The 16,919-nt window shown below is 28.1% G+C and overlaps 1 protein-coding gene and 1 long non-coding RNA gene across 2 annotated transcripts; both read right to left on the minus strand.

Annotated features, from left to right (window-relative positions):
* Nucleotides 1–1,119: 1,119 nt before the first annotated feature.
* LOC120188240 (probable protein phosphatase 2C 38) lies at nucleotides 1,120–2,110 on the minus strand. The gene is made up of 4 exons (XM_039191729.1): nucleotides 2,076–2,110; nucleotides 1,868–1,957; nucleotides 1,587–1,808; nucleotides 1,120–1,471 (listed from the first exon to the last, which is right to left on the minus strand). The coding sequence occupies exons 1-4, from the start codon at nucleotides 2,108–2,110 to the stop codon at nucleotides 1,120–1,122; spliced, it is 699 nt and encodes a 232-aa protein (XP_039047660.1).
* A 1,432-nt stretch (nucleotides 2,111–3,542) lies between these two features.
* LOC120188190 lies at nucleotides 3,543–15,068 on the minus strand. Its single transcript, XR_005522397.1, has 4 exons — nucleotides 15,057–15,068; nucleotides 4,292–4,392; nucleotides 3,953–4,188; nucleotides 3,543–3,874 (listed from the first exon to the last, which is right to left on the minus strand). It is a non-coding gene; the product is annotated as an uncharacterized LOC120188190 (long non-coding RNA).
* Between the last annotated feature and the right edge of the window lie 1,851 nt (nucleotides 15,069–16,919).

A 16,919-nucleotide genomic window follows, 5' to 3' on the forward strand; every position in this document is an offset into this window, starting at 1 on the left:
GATGAAAGATCTGGGAGAGTTGAAATATTTCTTGGGGTTTGAGGTTTTGAGGTCAAAGGAAGGAATCATATTGAATCAAAGGAAATATGCTCTAGAGCTGCTAAAGGAGACTGGTCTTGAAGGAGTTAAACCAGCCATGACTCCTTTGGAGCATAATTTGAAGCTTACTTCCACAGAATATGATGAGCATTTGCAGCAAGAGGGAGATGAAGTATTGGTTGAAGAAAAGTCAACATTTCAAAGGTTAATTGGAAGATTAATATACTTGACACATACTCGGCCAGATATTACATTTGCAGTGCATCATCTTAGTCAATTTATGCAACAACCAAAGAGAACACATTTAGAGGCAGCATTGAGAGTTGTCAAATATTTGAAGAAGGAACCAGGTCAGGGGATTCTGTTGAAGAAAGCAAGCAAAAATCAGTTGTTGGCATATTGTGATTCAGACTGGGCTTCATGTCCTATGTCAAGAAAATCAGTTACTGGTTTTTGTATAAAGTTAGGTGATTCTTTGATATCCTGGAAATCAAAGAAGCAGAATACGGTAGCAAGATCCTCAGCCGAAGCTGAATATCGAAGTATGGCGGTTGTTGCAGCTGAAGTAGTATGGTTAAATGGCATTTTAAAGGAGCTACAAACTGACCTTTCGAAACCAGCAAAGTTGTATAGTGATAGTAAAGCAGCTTTGCAAATTTCAGCAAATCCAGTCTTTCATGAAAGGACTAAGCACATTGATATAGATTGCCATTTTGTTAGAGAAAAGATACAAGAAGGAATGATCAAGACCGAGTATGTATCATCTTCAGAACAGCTTGCAGACATATTAACTAAAGCACTTGGATTACAACAACACAATTATTTGATGGGCAAACTGGGGATGAAAAATGTTTTAATCCCTCAACTTGAGGGGGAGTGTAGAGAGTAGTTGCAGGAAATTATTCTGTTTGTACAGTTAGAGAATTTGTTAGTTAGTTAGTGGGTAGTTAGACTCCTAGCTGCTGTATAAATACTTTAGTTTGTAATCATATACTGGTATGAGAAATGAAGTATATTCAGTATTATCCAAATTATACATTTTAACAATCAGGCCCTTAACACGCCAGGCTTTGTGTTTTGTCACAACAATATGTGGATCATTGGAATGCAACTACCGTAGCTCGTCTCATACGGTACTGGAACTCGCATTTTGTTCGGTTGATAACTGCATTGCCAGTTAGTTCCGCTTACTGATCTGCCTAGGACTACCCTGGAATCACCGGCGGGTGCAATGTATAGCAGCCCATTGCAAATCACTCCCGTCAAACAGCACGATCCGACCGATGCCATTTGCGGCTTAACGAGCCATTGTTTCCTCACAAGGGAAAGAAATTCGTCTTCTGTCACCAAGAAAGCCTTTATGAGATCATTTATCGATATGTCTTGATTCTCAGACACGTGCTGCACATCAAGGGAAACATAATAAGCCTTTCTGTTGCCAAGTTCATATTTGAAGGAACAGCACAGAAATAGACTTACACTTAAAATTGCAAAAAAGGTTGTCATTGCTGAAGCTGGAAGCCTCAGGTCCACCATGTCCATCATACACACCGATGACAGTCACGTACTGACCAAAACGACTCGAACTCAACAACCTCAATTGGAGTTGGCTTCGATCCTCCAACAAACTATTGACTTGAATCACTGCCATCGAGAAATCTCCATAAACATGTTGCCCCAAATCTTTATACCACAACAAGCCATCAAGGCACCCTCTAGAATCACACTCAATAGATGGCTTCCAACAGGATTTAACCATTTTCAGGTTTCTGTTTGTTCCACAATGTTTAGAAGTATATAACCATGAATTCAGACACCATGTTATTACCTGATGGGCAAACTCCACTGCAATGTTTGTGTTTCAGCAACAGACTGAGGTGGAAAAGCACCTTGGGATTCGATAGAGACAAGCTTTGGTCTGAGATCAAAGTGATGAAATGAAGCAATGGATAAGAGGAGAGCTTGGGATTTTTCTGGCAGATCTTGAGCTTTATTTTATGTAGTCAGAGGAGATCCAAGATGAGATTTTAAATCACTTTCTGACATTGTTGTTTTTGTTCCCTAGCCACATGTTCTTGTGTCTTTTGCCCTAAGCCTATTAGATTATTGCATGGCTGAGATTTCAAGTTTCATTTATGTATCAGTAATGAACAAACCCAAGGTTTTAGGCAAGTTTTGTTCATAATTTACTTTACTCAACCATCATTCATGATTTATAAACATTCTGTAATTTCTTCCATCAGTCCTACATTTATGATTTAGATAGATAGTTATAATCGATAAAGATATAAATAATGATCGTTGGTCAATGTTTATTTGTGAGAGACATGGAAACGTAAGGGGAAGATAAGAGTGAAGAAGATAAGAAAGTTGATAGGATAACAATGACTACTCATAGCATGTTAAATAATTCTGATCGTTAAATATTATATTTTACTTTCTCATAAATTATATAGGTTTGTCAGAAGTCTTGTCTACGCATTGTAATTGGCTCAGAGATTATAATAATTTTATCCAGTAAGTGAAGAAGTTTATCGAAAAAACCGACAAAGAGTCGATAGTTTTCAGAAGTAACCTATAAAGATATAGCATTTATCTTCAAGATTTGTGATTAAAATCATGGTAAATCATTCTCTTGATTAGATAATTGAATGGCTGAAAAGAAAGGAGTGAAATCTTTGGGTTCACTGGATATGTAAGGATAAATTTAGGTATTAAACGTGTAGTTTACCCTTATTTATTTATAATTTCTCTATGTTGCACAACTCAAGCAATATCAATTATTACATGGATAGTTTTTATCTTTAAAAGTCTTGAATTCAAACATGTCATTTGCAGAAGTATTTGAACGTTCATTATCAAATGATTGAGAGTATTTCGAACATATATTATCTTATAATCACTCAATCTAATCTATAATGCGAGAAATGGAAAAAATATACAAGGCCAAAACTTTGTAGCCCAAATCAATGTACTAAATTGGAGGGTTATATCATAAGGATATAAATGAAACAAGATAGATCACGAGTTATTCGAGTTTGATTTGATCAAAGTTTGGTTGACATTCAAATCAAATGGACTTAACTCGAGCTCAAACTCGATTTGAATTCTTAACGAGTCGAAACTAACTACTTAATATCCGATTCAAAAAGTTTACAAGCTACTACAAAAATAAATATTTTTTAAATTAAATTATTAATAATATTAACATTAAGGTTCGAGTTCGAGCTTGAACCGAACTCGTGTTTAAGCTTTAATCGAGCTAAGTCTGAGAATGTTTCGAATTCAAGTTTTTTCGAGCTCGAGTTAAGCTTTAATTTTTTATTCCGACTTCGAGTCGAACTTAACAATTTTAAAATCGTGAGCATTTGAATTGAATCAAACTCAACTTAAAACTTTTCAAATGGAACTCTACTCAATCGGTTTACAGCCGTACGCACTCCCACATCACATGGCATGAGAGGGAAACTTTTTTTAACACCAACAAAATAATCTATCTTTTCCATTTTGTACCAATGCAAGAAAACATAACATCTGTCGCTTGCTGTTTTATTATCTAAAATGAGACACTGATTGATGTTTACTTGTATGAATTCAAGACGGTCCGACCCTAATCATTTGTCTTCTTTCCATTGAGCTGTGAATTCTTTCTCTGGCATGCCTTAGAACATCAAGAACTTCACCTACACTTTTTCTGACTATGCGTATCTCAGGGACCGGCTTTGTTTCTGGGAGCTCCAAAGGAACCAATGCCAATGAGTTATCAACATATTCATCATCATCTTCATAATTCATCGTGTTAATCTCAATTGTTGAAGGTTCCAAGCTTGAAGAACTGATCAAATGGATGGTACAAAGTGATCAAATTATAGTATGTTACATGAAGGATAAATTTGGGAATCAAAGTGGGTACCTTGTATGGCTTGAACTTTAGTTACTGCTGAATTTCTCATATGAAGACTTGTCTGGTGCAGTTTCCTTCACATTTTCTGAGATTTCTGGGGCTGTATTTTGAGACATTGAATCAGATTTTGATGAGCATGACCTTTCTGATTCTTCTAAATCAAGCAAAATTTTGAGGGATTCAAGCTTTTTCTTCAACAACCTTGATTTAGTCTCTTGTTTGAGTTTGTTCTCAAGTTCCAGCAGCTGCAGATTCAAGAACAACAAACACAAATTTCAGATCTTTTTAAAAAACTGAAACATAAAGTAAAATGCTTAAAACCCAGATTGATAGATTCAAAAACTTTACCTTACTTTCCATAAGTTGAGCATCTTCTTTAGCAGCCATGGATGCTTGTCTCTCAGCAAGAAGCCTTCCTCTCAAGCACTCAACAGTCCTCATTTTATCATCTCCTCTCATCTTCTTTTCACTAAACAGAAGAAACCCACATTAGATTATGAAGCAGCCAAGCAATTAAGAAGCACAAATGATAAAGAAAACAGAAAAAAAAAGAACCCCCTTTCATTTGATGTGAAGCAATCATTTGCATTGAACAATGATCTTAACTTTATCCTATTGCTTAAAGCTCTTGCAATGACTTAATTTCAGTAATCAACAACACATCAGTGTTCAGTCACTATTCAGTAAGCAACTTTGTACAAAACAAAAAACCCTAAAAGAGTAAGCTTTAGCCTGCAGTAAACAATGGTGTTCTTCTTCCTCTCTTGTTTTTTTCCTTCAAAATTTTATTTTGTTTTTTCATCTTGGGAGGAAGAATCTTTTTCTGATGGCTCAAAAATAAAAGATAAAATGGAAATAAATAAATTATAAGTTTTTAATGAAATAAATAAATAATTTAAATATTATAAGTTTAATTTAATTTATATAAATTATTAAAATTGTCATTAATATAGTATTATTTTATTTAAATATTACGCACACAAATAAGTATATATATATTAATATAGAAATAAGTATCTTTATTTTTTAAAATATATTGAATTAAAATTTCATCATGCAATTGAATCAAAATCAGAGTCTCACTATCTCAAAATTTATTAATATTTCTATTTGTGATTCAATCAACATAATTATATATATCAAATTTCATTTTAATCAATTTTGTTTAGTATAACACAATATTATAAAACTCCACAGTTATTTATTTATTTATCTTTACCTAACCTCTCTTGGCCTGTGAAGCATATAGCTTTAAGCACAATCATGACAATCATGAGGTGAACCACTGTTGCTTTTTTTAGGCGATTTTTTCCAAAAAAAGCATATTTTTTTAATTATTTAAATGTTATATATCGTTAGAGAAAATATTACGGATCTAACACTCTTTGTAAAAAGACGCGACCCATGCACCGCGCCTTACGTTACGTGTTGAAAGACACAGCCCATGCACCGCGCCTTCTGTCACATGTAAAGATCGGGTGTTAGTTTCATAATTTTTTTTCAAAATGGTGTTTAATATGTAATTAATTTTGTTAGTGTAATTTTTGTGAATTTTTTTGTGTGTGCCAAAAAAAAATTATGTATTAAAATCTTTAAATATTCTTTTATAAATTATTTTATAAATTGAAAAAATATTTAATTTTTCATGAAATTACACAATACATATAATTTAGTATATAAATATTTTGAGGGTAAATAATTTAAAATATGAATAATTTTAGAAAAGTTTTATAACTAGTATTTCTTTTACAAAATGATGAAGATGATGATGATAAGAAATATTTTATAATTTTAAAAATTATAAATTTCATATATTTTTGAAAAATTTATTGACTTTTAAAATTAATTGTTTAAAATATAAAAAATAATTAAAATAATCTTTTAATTACAATTGAGGGATCAAATGAATTATTAGTCATTAATTATTATTTTTTAACAACAATTAATAATATTTATTCATTTTTAATAAAATTAGAATTTAATATTTATTTAATATTTTTTAAAATTAATATTAGAAAGAATATTTTAAATATATAGGTGATATTTTTTATCTTTACATTCTTTTTGTTATTGAATTTTGTTACAAGTTTAGAGAGTAACACAAAAGAAAGGAAAATCTTTAGATTTTTATGTATGTATTTATATTTTTCTTTAAAAAAATATTTTACCATATTTTTTTATTAATTAATTTGAATAATAGCATAATAAATGGTTAATTTTAATTATAACTCATATATTTAAAATTTAATAAAAATACAATAGAAAAAGAATTAAAAGTGAATAAAATTCAATAAAAAAGAAGGTAAAACTAAAAAATATCACATATATATTTAAAATATTCTTTCTAATATTAATTTTAAAAAATATAAATAAATATTAAATTCTAATTTTATTAAAAATGAATAAACATTATTAACTGTTGTTAAAAAAAATAATTAATGAGTAATAATTCATTTGATCTCTCAATTGTAATTAAAAGTTTATTTTAATATTTTTTTTAATATTTTTAAATAATTAATTTTAAAAGTCAATAAATATTTCATGTAAAAATAAAAAATTTTCGAGTTATAAAATAATTTGCAAAAGAATATTTAAAGATTTTAATATAAAAAGATTTTTTTACACAAAAATAAATAAACAAAAGTTGACGTTTTTACACAAAAATTACTCTAATAAAAATTAATTACATATTAGTCATCATTTTAAAAATTTACGAAACTAACACTCAGTCTTTACACGAATACGCGGTACATGGATCGTGCCTTATTTGACGTGTCGCCACATCAACGTCATCTACCACGTCTTTATGCAAAAGGTGTTAGGTACATAATATTTTCTTTAACAATATCTGACATGTAAATAATAAAAAAATAATTTTTGAAAAAAACATCATTTCTTGAGAATAGAAAAAAATTGAAAAGAAAAATAATTATATTTTAATATATTTTAATAAAAAATATTTAAGTAATCAATTAAATATTATTATTATTTGAATAAAGAAGAGGTCAACGATCATTCCAGGATGAAATTAATTGCGAATGAAAGCAGGGCAAAAGTTCTCATATAATGCTACAGGGAATTTTTAATTCCCAAACTAAAGTACTCATCCGATTAATTCCTCAAATGGGGTGTTTTCTACAGTAAATTTGGGATCTCTCGGCGTCTTCAGGATTAATCAGATTTTTGGATTATTTATTGGGATTTCTAGGCGTCTTAGTGGAATTCATTAAAAAATTTAGTTTTTTTACACAAATATCACCTTAACATAAATTAATTACTTGTTAAGTACTGTTTAAGAATATTTTACGGATTTAACAAATTTTTAAATACTTTCTATAAATTTAATCATATTTTGTATTAATTATTTTATTATTTAATTTTTATTATTTAATTTAATTATTTTAATTTTTTACAGTTTTAAATTGGAAAGTGATCCTTGAATAATTATATTCGTATTTCTCGGCTTTTAAACTTTTCTCTTGGCTGTAAATACGCTCTCAACCTGTAAACATTCACATCAATCCTCTAAACTAGAAGAATGTCGTCGCTTCAGTATATATATCCACGTGTTGAGAGCGTATTTATAGCCGAGAGAGAAGTTTAAAAGCCGAGAAATCCGAATATAATTACTCAATGACCACTTTCCATTTTATAACTGCAAAAAAATAAAATAATTAAATAAAATAATAATAAAAAATTAAATAATACAATAATTAAATAAAATACTAACAAAATATGATTAATTTTATAGAAAGTATTTAAAAATTTGCTTGATCTGTAAAATATTCTTAAACAGTGCCTAACAAGTAATTAATTTATGTTAAGGTGATATTTGTGTAAAAAGGCCAAATTTTTTCATGGATTTCAACTAAAAACGCGAGATCCAAGCAAAGAGTAAAAAAAATCTAGTTCACCCTGAAGACGCCGAGAAATCCTAAATCTACCATAGAAAACACAAATAATCCAACACCCTGAAGACGCCGGGAGATCCCACAAAAAAATTGGTTAACCCTAAAAACGCCGAGAGATCTCAAATTTACTGTAGAAAACACCACATTTGAGGAATTAATCGGATGAGCACTTTAATTTGGGAATTAAAAATTCCCTGTAGCATTATATGAGAACTTTTGCCATGAAAGCAGGCCATGAAGGTCCCGAGAGATATGAGGAATGATTTCCGGGGGAACATCTGAGAAGATACGTAAGAGACCATCATTGATCGTGAAAAATTTTGCAAGGAAGTCAGCAGCGTTCGCTTCACGACGAATAAGGAGGAAATCCAGCATCCATGGCTTCGACATTAGACGGGCAACAGAGCGAACAAGACCAATGAGATTAGAGTGAGCTAACGGAGACGAAATCAGATGAAACGCTTCGGCACAGTCGGTTTGGACCGTTCAATACCATAAGACCATGCCAAATTAAGACCTTCGCAGACACCCAAAGTTCAGCAAGCAAAGGGGTCGAGACACCGACATACTTGAAGCTAATTACAATCACCAGCATTATTGTGGATCGGACCACTAACAGACCCAAGGCGTGAAGAATTGTGAACAGAACCACCGGAGATAAGAGTACACCGGGCCGCAGGAGCTGAAGTCCATTGAACGAAAATAGGGCCAGAGGTGACCATGGAATCTGAGGAAGAAGGATTGGCAGAGACACTGGCGAACCAGTGTATCTGACACCCCAAAAATTTTTTAATTTTTTTTTATAAATTTAATATAAAATATTTAAAAATAAAATAAATATTTTTTTAAAAAAAATATGGGTACCTTTAAACATAAACCGACACCCATTATTTAATTTCATCTGGTTAAATTTTTTATATGCAATATCTAGTTTTGACACCCTAAAATAATTTTTCTCTAAATTTGACACCTAAAATTTTTTTTTAGCTCTACCCTGGACAGAGATGAAATGTTGAGCCCAAACTTTGCTAAGTTGAAACAAATGGTCGTTCTGAATGTCAGCACCAGTGAAGATGAGCGAGTTCCGACCCTTCCAAACCTGCCAGATGAGTGAAGAAAAATAGACACACCAAGGGATATTAGTTCCAGCAAAGAGACGGTTAGAGCTAGTGTTCATCGATAACCACTCATCAAGATCAAGGATAAAAAAGCTTTGAAGATTCTGATGGCGGATGGTCGACTGCCAGAGATTTGCAGTAGTAGTGCAATCACGCAAGACATGGAGGATTGATTCATCAGCAGCACCACAGATAGGACAAAGGGGATCATCCGTGAGGTTCCTTGTGAAACGGCTGAGATTGGTGAGTAACTGGTACTTGAAGAAAATGCTTTATACGCGTAGGAATAGGGAGCTTCCATAGATCAGACCACTTTTTAGCTTTGTTATCCCATGCTTCTTCGGATAGGAGAGTATATGCCGATTTAACAGAGAAATCAGCATGCTTACCATGTCTCCAGTTGCACCGATCGGGACCATCATTGCTGTAGGCGGCTGGATATTCAATAAAAAAGGCAGTGCGACGGGGTCAAGGTCTCAAGGAGTTGCTGAAGAAGATTCCAATTCAGGTACCGTTAGGCAAGCTGCATCTCGAACAAGAAATTCATCATCAATGTCAATCCCTTCTAGTTTCCACTCAGATAAACGACCAAGATTGGGAATCCAAAAATCAAGCCAGAACCTAGTGCCGGTTCCATCTCCGATGGACCAAGAGAGGAAGCCATAAAAGGTTGCCCAGACTTTCGATAAAGCTCTTCAAAGATGGGAACAATTCGGCCGAGATATGGTTAATGATGATATATAAAGATTATATTTAATAAATAACTTACTTTATTAATGATAAACTTGATTAAAAATAATAATTTATTATTTAAATTAGAGGTCGATTGACGTGTAGTTTACTGATATCAATTGACCTCACTTGAATCTATAAAATCCTTATAAAAAATAAAAAAAAAAAGTTTAAGAGGGAAAAAAATTAAAGGTATTTAAATTTACTTGATACAGCACTTGATATGAAGTATTGATCCACCACTAATTTAAATAAAAGTTAGAAATTGAATTTATTGATCTAGAACGTAAATTACTATAATTTTTACTTATTGTTCTCAAATAGTTTAATATAAAAATAAGTGTTTAAATTATACTATTTTTTTTAAAGTGATATCTAATTTTTTTTTTTGTCAATTTAGATGTCTAACGTTATAAATATTATCATTTTAGGTGTTGAGATCGTAAAGCCTGTTAAATTCCATCATTGAGTGACACGTGTTGCGTTTAGGTAATTTTTATTTTTTAAAAAATAAAAAATAATATTTTAAAAACATTATAAAAAAAACCAAAATCCCGTGATCCCTTCCAACCCCAGCCCCCCCCCCCCAACACCCACGTGCATGTGCCTTTAGCCCAAACTGTCGACGGCCAAAGGCAAACAAGTGGGGATTGTCTCAGGAAAGGCGGGTTAATACACGGTTAATATACGGCAGTACCGGATACATTAAAATATATTTAATAAATTCGGTTTAGCGGTACCTATTATGTTGACAACTAATAATGTTTTAGGTAGAAAATATGAAAAACTATTAAAAAATTTGGTAACCGGTAAACTTTGGTTATCGGTAAGTATCTATCCTTTTTATAAAAGTGTCCATACTTTTAACATATCAAGTAAATTTTACCGGTTTTATCATAATGAATCTGGTTTTGTCATATTTTTACTTGTTATATTGTAAAGTATCTATCATTTTATAAAAGTGTCCATACTTATTTCACTGTGAAAATATATTTATTATTATCTTTGGTTAATATTGTTAAATTTAAATTCTAAATAATATTTTATAAAATATCAAAACAATCAAATAATTTTGTGTGTAAATGAAATTATTAAATTAATATTGTAGGTGGAAAACATGAAACACTATTAAAAAAAATTGAAATAAATTATATAACTTTAAAAAAGTATATATCATTTTTATAAAAGTGTCTATACTTATTTCACTGTGGAAAACATATTTATTATATCTTTGGTTAATATTGTTAAATTTAAATTCTAAATAATATTTTATAAAATATCAAATAATCAAATAATTTTTTGTAAATGAAATTATTAAATTAATATTGTAGGTGGAAAACATGAAACACTATTAAAAAATTTGAAACATAAATTACATAACTTTAAAAAAAATATATATCATTTTTATAAAAGTGTCCATACTTATTTCACTGTGGAAAACATATTTATTATTATCTTTGGTTAATATTGTTAAATTTAAATTCTAAATAATATTTTATAAAATATCAAATAATCAAATAATTTTTTGTGTAAATGAAATTATTAAATAATATGTAGGTGGAAAACATGAAACACTATTAAAAAATTTGAAACATAAATTACATAACTTTAAAAAAAGTATATATCATTTTTATAAAAGTGTCCTACTTATTTCACTGTGGAAAACATATTTATTATTATCTTTGGTTAATATTGTTAAATTTAAATTCTAAATAATATTTTATAAAATATCAAATAATCAAATAATTTTTTGTGTAAATGAAATTATTAAATTAATATTGTAGGTGGAAAACATGAAACACTATTAAAAAAAATTGAAACATAAATTACATAACTTTAAAAAAAGTGTCGATCCTTTTTATAAAAAGTATGGACACTTTCAATATAATAGGTAAAAATAGATGTATAGGTAGCGCTTATATAATGTAATAGGTATCGTTTATATAATGTAATAGGTAGTTGTAAAGTATCTCCTTTTTATAAAAGTGTCCATACTTTTTCATTGTGGAAAACATTAATTTAAGGTTATCTTTTGAGTGAGTTTTAAGATATTAATTTAGTAATTATAGGTGTCTAATGATTTATTTTTTACGTTACGATATATATTATTATTAAATTAAAAATAATAAAAATATATATTACATATTTATTATTATCTTTGGTTAATATTGTTAAATTTAAATTCTAAATATTATTTTATAAAATATCAAAACAATCAAATAATTTTTTGTGTAAATGAAATTATTAAATTAATATTGTAGGTGGAAAACATGAAACACTATTAAAAAAAATTGAAACATAAATTACATAACTTTAAAATAAATGTCGATCCTTTTTATAAAAAGTATGGACACTTTCAATATAATAGGTAAAAATATGATGTAATAGGTAACGCTTATATAATGTAATAGGTATCGTTTATATAATGTAATAGGTAGTTGTAAAGTATCTATCCTTTTTATAAAAGTGTCCATACTTTTTTCATTGTGGAAAACATTAATTTAAGGTTATCTTTTGAGTGAGTTTTAAGATATTAATTTAGTAATTATAGGCGTCTAATGATTTATTTTACGTTACGATATATATATTATTAAATTAAAAACAATAAAATATATATTACATATTATTATTATCTTTGGTTAATATTGTTAAATTAAATTCTAAATATTATTTTATAAAATATCAAAACAATCAATAATTTTTGTGTAAATGAAATTATTAAATTAATATGTAGGTGGAAAACATAAAAACTATTAAAAAAAATTAAAACATAAATTACATAACTTTAAAAAAAGTGTCGATCCTTTTTATAAAAAGTATGGACACTTTCAATATAATAGGTAAAAATATGATGTAATAGGTAGCGCTTATATAATGTAATAGGTATCGTTTATATAATGTAATAGGTAGTTGTAAAGTATCTATTCTTTTTATAAAAGTGTCCATACTTTTTTCATTGTGGAAAACATTAATTTAAGGTTATCTTTTGAGTGAGTTTTAAGATATTAATTTAGTAATTATAGGCGTCTAATGATTTATTTTTTACGTTACGATATATATTATTAAAATTAAAAATAATAAAAATATATTACATATTTATTATTATCTTTGGTTAATATTGTTAAATTTAAATTCTAAATATTATTTTATAAAATATCAAAACAATCAAATAATTTTTTGTGCAAATGAAATTATTAAATTAATATTGTAGGTGAAAAATATGAAACACTATTAAAAAAAAATTGAAACATAAATTACATAACTTTAAAAAAATTATCGATCCTTTTTATAAAAAGTATGGACACTTTCAACATATTATAATGTAATAGGTAAATTTGTAATGCTATCAGTATAAATATACCGGTTTACTTATAAAATAGGTAAATATAAGCCTACCTATTACATTATATAAGCGCTACCTAGTATGTTATTGTACTTTATAATATTTTCGGTTAAATAATATAACATAACCGGTCTAAATTTTAACCGGTCACTTGTTTTACCGGTCACGCCGTATATTAGCCGTTTTTTAGGCGCCGCACCGCAGAACTACCCAAACAAGTGGCCAAGGAATTTAGAGAATTTTTAAGGATTTAAATGTTGGCAATGACCAGAGTAGCAGTGGCGGCAGTCCACGTTGATATAGATATTAGATTTAGGGTTTTTATTTTTTTTTTATTTTTTTAAGATTTAAAAAAAATCAGATTTCCCCCCCCCCAAAAAAATATATATATAGAATTTTAAGTTTTTTTAAATAAAATTTTCAAAATTACTTAAATGCAACATGTGTCACTTAACAGTAAAATTTAACGTCTGCTACGGACTAGATACCCAAAATAGTAATATTTATAAAGTTAGACACCTGAATTAACAGGAAAAAATTTAAACGCCACTTAAAAAACAGTATAATTTAAACATCTATATTTATATTAAGCATTCCCAAATATATGAAAACTAGAGTATTTACCCACAACTTATCCCATTCATGAATGATTTTTCAGCCCAACTACAGCATCTGGGTTTGAAGACCTAGTCCTCTTCAGCTTTAGATCGTGCGACATTATATTTTTTAATAATTACGTAATAATTTAACATCAATATTAATTTTTTAATATATTAAAATAGATAATACATCACAAATTATAAAATGTTAAATTAAAAATTATTAAATAAATATATTATAAGTAAAAGGGTTACATTTGTCTCTGTAGTAGACCTAATTTATCATTTTCGTATCAATTTAACTCTTGAAGTTGTCTAATTGCATCATTATATATCTTAATCCTAACTTAAAACCCTAATTTGAGGGTTTTAAGTTAGAATTTAAGGTTGATGGTCTAGAGGTTATGAATTATGGTTTAGGGTTTAAGATTATCAATTTAAAGTTTTAAAATAGTTGTATAATACAAAATGATACAATTACACAACTTTAAAAGTCAGACTAATGCGAAAATACAATAAGTGCGAAAATGATAAATTGAGTATACTACAAGAATAAAAGTGACCCTTAAGCCTATATTATACCTTTTACTTTAGATCTTTGTGAACCTTTTTAGCCTCATATTTTTATGCTTAGATCAAAATTATTGACTCGTGAGAGGACTCTATTGATGATATTCCGATTTCTTTCGAGAATAAGTATTATAAGAAACTATTTTATATTATCTCTTTTTATTTAAAATACCAGTGAGCATGGTCATGTTTCATATATGTTATTTTATATGAATAGTACCCTTTATATTTTAATTTTTATTAATTTATTTTTTAATTTTTAATTAATTATTTTTTAATTTTTATGTTATGATATTTATATTTTTTAATTTTTTATATTTTAAAAAAATTAAATAGTCACTGAAATTTCAAAAAATCAATTTAACCCTCGAATTTAATCAAAAAAATTAACTTAACACAACATTCACGTCATCAACAACCAGACTGTCATGTCAACATTATTTATCGTAATGTCAGTATCTTAAACTGTCATATCAATATCGTAACAATCAACGATAAAAATTAATAATCAAATAATCACATTAAATTTTATTTTTAAGTCTAAGATTCACATTAAATATAAAAATAATTCAAAAATCGCATTGTTTTTTTCTTTTTAAATGTGAGTACCTCACATTCCATTAATCCATTAATTAGGGTAGTTTTGTTGTACAACAACCTTAATATACGGTTAATGAAATACTTTACCGAAAATGTTATTTTTTTTAATATTTCCAAAAAAATGTTACCTCAAACATTATTTTTTTTATCGAAAATGTTAATTTCTCTAACTAATTTTCAGTAGAACCTTATATTAATATTTTCGGTAGAAAAATAATATTTTAGGTAACGTTTTACTACAAATGTTAAACATTTTAGGTGGCGGTCAATATTAACATTTTCGGTAGAAAAATAATATTTTAAGTAACACTTTACTAAAAATATTAAAAATTATTAACATTTTTGATAACGCATTTCCTTGGATGTATATTAAGATTACCATACCAAAATATCCCTATTAATTATAATTATTAATGAATGCGCTTTTCCATTAGTCAATATCAGCTTTCTATTAACTCTAGTTTCCCAAATTTATTTATAATAGATATATTGATAAAATTATTCCTTTAACATTTGTATAAATAATTATTTTGATCTATGTTTTTGGGTTTATTTCGGTTCAAGGTAAGTAATATGAAAATATTTACCACTCGAACTAATTTAAGTTGGTTTTAATTTCTATTTTTTTGAGTATTTTAGTTTCAAATATTTAAATTTTAATTAAATATTCCTCATTGGAAAGAAATCATTAGTTAACTAATGATCAACATATGTTGTTGATATAACATTTTCACGTATGTTTAATTACTGATGTAATACATGTCACATTATCAATTGACAAAAATAATACAATCATTTGTTTTAAATATATTTTTAAATGATTAAAAATATTAATTAATACAAAATCATTAAGTTCAATAGTTTTGATAAAAAAAATTCCAAAATGTTTAAAGAAATTTATTGTCTCAAGTAATGAAATTAGAGTAATAAATCAAATTATCATTTCAAATTATTTAAAATATGCGATGAAATGAGATATGGTGTTAAAAAATAGATTAAAAATAATTAAAACCTGACAAAATAAAAAAATACATAAATTTACGAATCTAGCACATAAAATATAATTTAAATTATAATTATAAATTGTTTAGACGTAATAATACTAATAATAATAATGGATCTACACATGTAGATTTGATTGGATTGGGAGGTTTGGGGAAGCATGTGTGTTTGGTACGGAGAGGAGATGGTGTGTAGCTAAGAATGTAGGGTTTTTTGTCCTAAAGTTTATGTCGTGTTAATACATTATCGACGTCCCCATTTCTTTTCATTATCTCTTTCATCTTTGATGGGCAACAAAACAAACACAAGAGGAAAATGAAATCTTCACCCATCTCATACCATCTAACTCCATCCCATTCTCTATTGTTATTTACGACAACGAACATAAGATTTTATGATAGAGTTCAAATTTATAAAATTTTAAAAGGAGACGAACTTACAAAATTTTATGGGGTGAAAATAGGTTTTTAATAGAAAATACAAAAAAATCTAAAATATATATAAATTTAAATTTTTTTAGGGGAGTGACCGTCTTGGCCTAAGTCCACCCTTAGCTACCTATTTTCTTTTAGGTATAATACTGTTTGTGATTAGACTATGATTTATCGAAATTATAAAATACTCAGAATTTGGATTTATCGAATATGTTCATATTATATGAATTAATATATCTTTTATAGTTATTTTTGAAGATTGATTATGAGAACAAGGTGGACTCGTCGTCCCTTCTAATTTGGATGAAGAGTCACAATCGGTGATTGAGTGGTGGTAGTCGGTGTTAGAACAAAGTCCTAATTGATATAAAATCAAGAACCCAAAATCTATCATGTGAAATCATCAAAGGGTTTGTACATGAATTAATTGAGAGGTTAAAATCTTTGAGTCTAAATCTTTGAGTCTTTCTTTGATTGTGATACTCCAAGAAGATATGTTTTCTATTGCCGTAAAACTCTATGACGGGACAAGAGTAATAAAGTTAACTTATTCCTTGGGGACCGGTACATTTTTTTTATAGAATGAATATTAGGTCAATCTATATTAAATATTTATAATTCTACTCTTAATTAAATTATAATACAATTTATGACATCTACACTTTAA

The sequence above is a fragment of the Hibiscus syriacus genome, unplaced genomic scaffold (genome assembly GCF_006381635.1).
Source record: "Hibiscus syriacus cultivar Baekdansim isolate YM2019G1 unplaced genomic scaffold, ASM638163v2 tig00116939_pilon, whole genome shotgun sequence".
Taxonomy (NCBI): Eukaryota; Viridiplantae; Streptophyta; class Magnoliopsida; order Malvales; family Malvaceae; genus Hibiscus; species Hibiscus syriacus.

Bases quoted from the DNA above. Each gene is read 5' to 3' on its own strand.
- LOC120188240 (XM_039191729.1), bottom strand. From the start codon at position 2,110: ATGTGGCTAGGGAACAAAAACAACAATGTCAGAAA. The intron at 1,958-2,075 runs GTGATTTAAAAT...CTTTGATCTCAG, and splicing joins AAAAACAACAATGTCAGAAA to ACCAAAGCTTGTCTCTATCG. The intron at 1,809-1,867 runs GTAATAACATGG...TGGAACAAACAG, and splicing joins CAGTGGAGTTTGCCCATCAG to AAACCTGAAAATGGTTAAAT.